The sequence below is a fragment of the Microchirus variegatus genome (genome assembly GCF_963457635.1).
Source record: "Microchirus variegatus genome assembly, chromosome: 19".
NCBI classification, from domain to species: Eukaryota; Metazoa; Chordata; class Actinopteri; order Pleuronectiformes; family Soleidae; genus Microchirus; species Microchirus variegatus.
In genome coordinates, this window is record NC_139820.1 from 9,890,688 (window position 1) to 9,898,715 (window position 8,028).

At 41.5% G+C, this 8,028-nt stretch overlaps 1 protein-coding gene across 1 annotated transcript; it reads left to right on the top strand.

Annotated features, from left to right (window-relative positions):
- Positions 1-251: 251 nt before the first annotated feature.
- r3hcc1l (R3H domain and coiled-coil containing 1-like) lies at positions 252-4,699 on the top strand. The gene is made up of 7 exons (XM_083905709.1): positions 252-281; positions 939-1,412; positions 1,556-1,764; positions 2,055-2,125; positions 2,252-2,347; positions 2,449-2,589; positions 4,278-4,699. The coding sequence occupies exons 2-7, from the start codon at positions 963-965 to the stop codon at positions 4,328-4,330; spliced, it is 1,020 nt and encodes a 339-aa protein (XP_083761835.1). The 5' UTR covers positions 252-281; positions 939-962; the 3' UTR covers positions 4,331-4,699.
- The last annotated feature ends 3,329 nt before the right edge of the window (positions 4,700-8,028 follow it).

The following is an 8,028-nucleotide window of genomic DNA, read 5'->3' on the forward strand; positions in this document are numbered from 1 at the left end:
CTCTGTCTGTCTCCTCGAGGCGGAAGTTGTGTCCGTTGGTAGTTTTTCTTTGTGTGTTCAAACGCATCACAACCAAAGCAGAAACATCTCACTTTCATCTTTTTTTTTTTCAGGGGCGAAAGTAAAAAACAGTTAAACCGGTGTAAAATCCGCTGAAAACTATTTTTTTTGTTGCCCAGTGCCATACACGAACCCCATCTCCCAGAATGCTTTGGCTTAATGTCCAGCGCTGACGTCACTATAATGCGGCGAGGAGCTGTTGCTAAACAAACCAAACGCGGGTAAGCTAAAAGAGCTACAACAGCTTCTATGCTTATTTAATTAAAATAGTCCCAATGAAACCAAATAGAGAAGTTACGCTTAAAATTGAATACATATAAATGTCATAGTTGTTTATCAGTTATTGCCGTGTAAATTACAAGAGTGTGTAGCTAGGTATTTAGCTTAACCGGTTAGCATACTTCATACAGTACTGGTGTGTAAGCCAATGCAAACGTTTTAACATTTTTACATAGCAGCCGATATGAATATGTTTAGTTATATAAATCGCATTGCTATGTTCGCTATTCACGAGTTTTATTTGTGATGATGTGAATGTATCATGTGGTTTATTTTCTATTAAATATTATTTGTTTAACATGACAGATGTACAAATAGATAAAATACACTGTTAATGTAACCAAAATCTTGACTCTGACCAGTCAAAAGCTTACAAAAGAACTATGTAAACATTAAAAAAAAAGAACACTTGTTATAGTGTTGAGAAAATCCTCTAAAATTGACCAAGTGCTCCTGCAGAATGTAAGATAGTTGTAGCAGTTTGGATGAAAATGATTACTGCAACTAAGCTCACTCCGTACTTGATTGTAAATCTGTATTTGATATTACTTTTCTTAAACTAGCATTGCCTCTTTTATTTCCCTTTTTCAATGATCCAGGTGTTTTATTAATATTATTTAATAATGGAGTCAGAACAGCCAAAGGTCGACTGTGCTCCAACACAGTCGACACCCGCACCTCCTTCTCAGTCTCAGTCAAAGAAGCCAAGTCAGGCCCTGTACGTCCCCAAACAGCGACTTCATGGCTCAAAAGACAAAGCTCAGACTCAGGGAGAAGTCAAGCCGAGACCCAGGCCTCGCTATACAGACAAGGCGCGAAAGAACGCCAAGAACAAGAAAGACAAGGCTGGAGGGGAAGAGACGTCTGCACCTGTTGTAGGAGAAGATCAGACACAGAACAGCGACACTAAGCCTGATGAGAATGAAGAGCGGCTACAGACCTCCGGTGTGGAGGCAGATGGTTGCTCATGGCTGGAAGCTACATCCCTTCAGGAGGAAAAGGGGGAAGAGGAGAGTTGGGACACGCTGTTTAATGATGATGGGGATTGTTTGGATCCACATCTGCTTGAAGAGGTAAGCGTGGTTCAAAGTCAAGATCTGATAACCAGCGTACCACTTCCCAACATCCACATATACCTGCCAGTTTATTTAGCTAAAACATAAAAGCGTTCATTCATTTTTCTTCCACCTGCTCTTGTCTTCTTCCACCGCTCCAGCTTGCTATAAAAGAAGGTAGAAAAAAAGAGTCAATCCAGGAGGCAAGATTCGATTATTATAACATGGACCGAGATGACGACGACGACGACGACGATGACGACGAAGATGTAGATCTAAGAGAGGATGAACTCTCTCACATCGTAGAGATCTATGACTTTCCTGCAGAATTTAAGACGGAGGATCTTCTGAAGTTATTTCAATGCTACCAGTAGGTATATTAGAAGTGTAGTGATACAGTTGACTTGAAAAATATGCACATATGAATATGAATATGAATATATATGAATATTTGACTATGATGTATGTTTTGCCTGAAACTTTGCATGTTTGTCCCTGCAAGAGCATGATTTAGAACAACAGGAGATAAGCTATGCTCAAGAGTCTAAATGTGATATCTCAGGGACTGAAGCACCACTAATACAGTGGAATTCAACTGTTTGTTTCTCTCTCTTTTTCTCTCTTTTAAACAAATTCTTTATTGCTTCTGTGTGATTTCAGACAGAGAGGCTTTGACATTAAATGGATCGATGACAAACACGCGTTGGGCCTCTTTTCAAGCCCTATAGCAGGTTAGTTAAGCACTGATGAGGTTGTTTGGGTTGGAAAATATGTTGAAATACATGATCTGCAGTTCTCTTTGAAACAATTGCACTGATCTGTGTGAAATATGTGCTGTCTGTCTTTGTCTGTGTCAGCTCGCGAAGTTCTAAGATCCAAACATCAACTGATGAAGGTACGGCCACTCTCCAAATCCTCCCCTGCCATAAAAGCCAAAGCCCGTAGCTGCTCAGGTACAAATACAGTCCTCCGTCTCCCTCAGTTTCTTTTAAAACTCACAAGACAAAACATTATTTGCGTCAGTCTTCATTCTCTTTTTCCCACTCGTCATCAGACGACCTCCTGCCGGCAAAAGAGAGACCTCAGACGAGTGCAGCGCTGGCGCGAAAGCTTGTGATCGGTGCCCTCGGCATGAAAAGCAACCTGACGAAGGAGCAGCGCGAGGCAGAGCGCAAGAAACTCCAGGAAGCAAGAGGTGACTTATACAGGGATACACTAATGTACAGTTTATGATTGGGTTTTAATACACAGAGCCATGATGGGATTAGAAGAAACTCTTCTTTATCTGAATGCGCTGTGTGTGTGGATGTAGGAGGGGAATATAATATCCATCATTTTAAACCAGATTGGTAATTCCTTTCCTATTTCAGGCATTTTCACTGAGACAGCTGCTGCTCAGTTGGCATTTTCTCTGTAAACCCTGGAGATGATTGTATGTTAAAATTCCAGCAGATCAGCAGTGTCTGAAATACTTGGAAGCAGCCAGTCTGGCACCGACAACCATGCTGCATTCAAAGTCACTTAAATCGACTGCGATTTAACGTTTCTTTTCGTATTTATCGCTTGGTCCATAAAATGTCAGAAAAGGTTAGAAAAAACATCGATCAGTGTTTGTCAAACCTGGAAATGGCGATGTTCTCGAACGTCAAACAACCAAAATTATTCAGTTTGGATGATTTCTTTGCTATGTGGCGCAAAGAAACAAAGAAAATATTCACATTTAAGAAGCTAAAACAATCAGAGATCTTGTTTTGAACTCCACAAGACGACCTCTGTGCTTCTCAGTATAGCATTGCTTTCTCTTTTCGTGTCTGTGGTGACACAACGACAGAAGAAGCGCACCGTGCAGGTAAAGCTCGACACCTTCCTGAAAACATCGAGCGGCACCCATGAAAGGTTTCAGAGGTGGAGTCTACTCTACTGTTAAAAATAAATCCGGACGTTCAAGCAGATATGTCTGCATGTTCAGTCACAGCTGCTGCTGTTACCTTCAGCGTGTAGCTCCAAATATGTTTCCGGGATGCAGCCTGGACAAGTAACGCTACATTGAAAGACATATTTAACATATTTAACAAGTGGAGCAAGTACAGCAAAGAAACTAAGAAAATATTCACATTTAATAAGCTAAAACAATCAAAAATCTTGTTTTAATCATGAAAAAAAGCTTCAAAACGATTGTCAAAATAGTTGACGACATATTTAGATTTAGTTTTAGAAAGCTGGCCCGACCATGTCTACATGCCTGAATGTAGTTGCTGTCACTGGACTGGCTAACATTTGAATTAGCACAAAACGGGTGTATAATCCTTCATAATCAACAGTTTTCATTTGACTTGAGTTTTTGCATCACACTGTTTTCACCACAAGGGGGAGCTGTTTTCATACTTACAATTTCCAAAAAGTGGACAGTGCAGTTGCAAGTTGATGTCAAGAGAAGTTGCTCTTTGTCCGTTCCTGCACAGATCGTAACAGGTCTATAATCAGCACAGCAGCAGCCATTTCCCCTTCACAGATGGAACATAAGTATATAGGCACAGGAAACCACAAAGGGCCGTCCAGTGAGAAGGAAGTCCGGGCCTTGAGTGCAGCAAACTACTAAAAAAAGCACCTTTGTTCTTAGCAAGGGTGCACTTTTTGCGCTCTTTATTTAAAATCACAACACTCGCCGTAAATGTCAGTGCGTCACGTGCTGAACTTCGTGTCCTCGGCGCGGACGCCACGTATTAATGTGCCGTTGACGTCTTCAGTCTGCCTCAGTCCCTCGCTCCCCAAAAAGATGCTGATATAAATTTAGAGCAACAGATGACCACAGTGTTGTTTATGTCGGGTGCCGCTTTCGCTGATTGATATGTTGAAGGGTTCGTTTTGTGATTTATCTTACAGAACAAAAGCGACTGGCGGCCAAACAGAGGGATGATGCCTGGGAGGGGAACTGACTGGAAAAAGAAAACAACAATGCTTCCCTGTATGTTTCTTTTTCTGTTATTCAGCAAAAGCAAAACGTTTCGTTTCATCTTCGGGCTCTGTTTTTGTCAACGGGCTCCTCCTTCCTGCCACCACATGTCCCAGAAATGGATTGCCATCAATTTTTTTTTCCTTCTCTCCTGCAGTGTTACCTCAGAGGAAAATGTCCCACTACTGTTCCCCGTCCTTAATCTTTGTTTTATTTGGTTCAGTGACTGTTGCTTCAAATATTTCAAACACTTTATTTAGGGATGATTTTTCTGTATAGATTTAAAGAATCATGTTTGTTTTCCTGTCATTTAAATCCAGTCATTGTGGTGCTGCACATTTTTATCTTTTATATTCCGACATGCGTTGCTCACAGTTTAAGGATAGCTTTATTAAACCTAAACCTTGCTTTTTCAGCTCAGTTTGCGTTGTTTGAACAGTGTTTGTGTGTCTGTCTTTGTGCATTTTCAGTAAGATGATTCCTTTGTCTAAAGAAAGGGGAAATGATCATGATGAAGGTCAGAAAACTGTAAGTATTTCTAGTCACAGGGAAATATGGTGTACAATATGTAATGCACATTATTAATGTAAATACTCTTATAACTGTATCACTGTATAACCCACTATCACCCACAGCAACAGTAATCGCACATTTGCTATGTCGTTTTTCCTTCCTTTTCTTATTTCCAATCCTATTTTTAGGCATTTAGGAGCTTTATTTTTTAATTATTATTATTATTATTATTTTGAAAAGCAGCATCATCATTATTGAAATGTACTGCATGTAGATAACGTGTTAAAGAACTAGATCGCACAGGTGTCGTTAAAGGGGCTGCACGCTCACTGATCCTGGTGCAGCTAAACTTGAATGATGAAACTGATGTGTCCACAAATTACGTCTTTAATGCATTATGTATATGTGCAAATCATTTTTCATCAAATTTCATGACATACGGCGGTTTACCACAACTTTCTAACTGCCTCAGATGAAATAAATGTGGTGCACAGATTTCCCCTGAATGCAATAATATTTGATTTAATCAACGTCCTCTAATTCAGTTCCCTAATCCCCGATCAGCTTCAGGCTTAGGAGCCTGTTTTTGGTCAGCTTCACCCAGCTGACCACAGACCATGTGGCACTGCGTCTCCTTCACCTCCTCAGCCACTAATTATATCTCATTATCCCAGCTTTAGAGAAAAGAGCTGTAAATGTGTCATTTGCTCTCGGTGAACTTTTTTTCTGAAGATTTGCCGTCGACTCGCGAGCACCTACTTGTTAACGGGTGAGTTAGCGCACAGTATGTTAAAAGCAGACTGCCTGGGTGCACGCAGGGTCGGGGGAAAAACGGTGTGAATTCTTAATGAAACTGAAATAATCGGCTCCTCCAGTACTGAGAATGTACAGTACGTTAACCGTGCCTGAACGGAGACGCAGTGCCACGTGGCTCATTGTGGGCTAATTAAAGCGCTGCTCCTCAGAGGAAAAACTATTACATGTTCAGTATTTGTGTCGTTTGCGGTGAGCACGCACAAACTTGTATATGCAGTTCAAAGACTCCTTGATGTCTTTGTGCAGTAGAACTGAGTGAGTCCAGCATTGATTAGGGGAATGCTGGCGATATGTGAAGGTTTTGGGTCATCTGAGTCCTCATAAAAGCAACTGGACTTTCTTGAATGTACGGTTTTCTTGAAGACATATTTGGTCCTGTGCAGAACTGAAGAACCCTCTCAGTTGAGAGGTGGCATACACTACCGCTCAAAAGTTTGGTGTCACTTAGAAATGTCCTTATTTTTGAAGGAAAAGCACTTTTTCCCATTTCACGTCAGGCTCATGGCGACTGACCAATCAGTGGCCCGGCAGTCTGTTAACATCACATTCTCGCTTGGAACCAGGTACTAAAAAAAGCACCAGTTGCCAGGTACTATCACTCGTACAAATGAGTACAGTTGAGTCGATTCATGCTGGACCTGTATAGTGGAAAAACATCAAGAGAGGGCGGAGGCACAGCAGCTGCGCTAGTAAAGCAACACAGTGATACAGCAGCAAACGGTTAGAAAAAGGACCTGAAGGACCCCTATTCCTGATATTCCCGACTCATGTAAGACGGCCTTTGTGTGTGAGTGAGTAACAAAGTTGCAGCAGAAGAAGACGCGACTACCTCGCAGTCTCCATCGATCGCTGCAGTTGCTCAGTTTATGTCTGTTTTCATGCTTGTTTGTGAGCTTTAGATTGTGACTTCTGAGAAACTAAAATAACAACTTTAGTATCTTTAATGCACCGCTCTGCTCCTCCTCTGTGCTCCTTGTGATTTGTCCATATTCACCCATCCTCCACCAAGAACCTTCCTAGAGCTAGGAGCAGTAGTTTGGTGACAGAAGTCACATAGTGGAGCTTTAAATAAACACTTAAAAATTGTTTAAGTGGATCCATTTATTGAGCTGTTTATTGTCAATTGATTTAAACAATGAAACGAGTTTGGAAACAGTTTTGCTGCATTATGCTTTGTTTTTTTTTGCGTGGAGTTTGCAACAGTCAAAAAACATGCCGATTTTTCAGGATCAGGCAAATCCAGACATTTTAAATTGACCTTAGTTGTGAGAGTGAATGGTCGTTTGTCTCTATTTGTCCCCTGTGATGGACTGGCGACCTGTCCAGGGTGTCCCACCTTTCACTCTATGTCAGCTGGTATTGGCACCAGCGTCCCTCCGTGACCCACATGTGGAGGATAAAGTGAAGCACTGCCAGACCCTGGCTGGTCTCACACGGGGCATTTATTTCACTTTGGAATAAACGCAAAATGTGGACAAATAATCTTCCTGGATGTGCCAGAACAGTAGTGGACCTCCGTGTGCACTGTTGTTTTTGCAGCTTAGCCCCATATAAAAAAGCCTGTAACTGTTCTCCACCATCATCGTGTGAGATCTGAGCCCCATGCCTATAAATCTCTGCTTTGCTGTGGCTACGCAAGGAGGCAAAGTACCACAGAGCAGCCCTACTGCCACGGCCTCACAGACAATTATTAGATTAACTACACAAACACAAACCGCTCGCTGCTGGGCAAGCGGTGGCGTCCACGTGCCAGTTTGTTGCCCTATACGTGCTGCACAGTAGCGCGGTTATGTCATGGAGTGAATGAAATGTGAGGCATGGTCCATCTTATTCCCAACACAATTAATCCTGGAAAGGAATGTGAGCTGATGTGTGAAGTGGAATCATTAATAATAAGACATTTAGAGCAACAGTTTGAACCTTGTTGTCACTTTTAATGCGTAAATGGCACTAAAAATGGCCAAACGTGAAGATGCATTGCGTTGCACTCTAGACGCTGTGTAATGTGACGGTCGGGAGCTGTGACACTTTCCATTGTTTGTATGTGTTCATCAGTGGGAATGAGGTTGGAAACAACATAAAAAAGTATATTTCAAGCTCTCTGGGAAAATCAGTCACTGTCGAAATGTTATTGTCTGTGTTTTTTTAAATAATTTTTTTAGATGCCGATGAAAAGTGTAGATGCCGATGAAAAGTGTAGATGCTGAGTTTAGTGTACGTAAACTGCTGTTCAAAATGAAATGTTATTGTGTTATTCATAGTGATGGGCACACTAATGCATCGGCACTAGCTTGACGCATTTCCATGACGACTGTAACGCTTTAAAACACATACGTACTACACAGGTACGCT

Coding starts and splice junctions, on each gene's coding strand:
- r3hcc1l (XM_083905709.1), top strand. CDS start 963: ATGGAGTCAGAACAGCCAAAGGTCGACTGTGCTCCAACACAGTCGACA. Junction 1,413..1,555: donor ATCCACATCTGCTTGAAGAG/GTAAGCGTGGTT, acceptor CCACCGCTCCAG/CTTGCTATAAAAGAAGGTAG. Junction 2,590..4,277: donor GAAACTCCAGGAAGCAAGAG/GTGACTTATACA, acceptor TTTATCTTACAG/AACAAAAGCGACTGGCGGCC.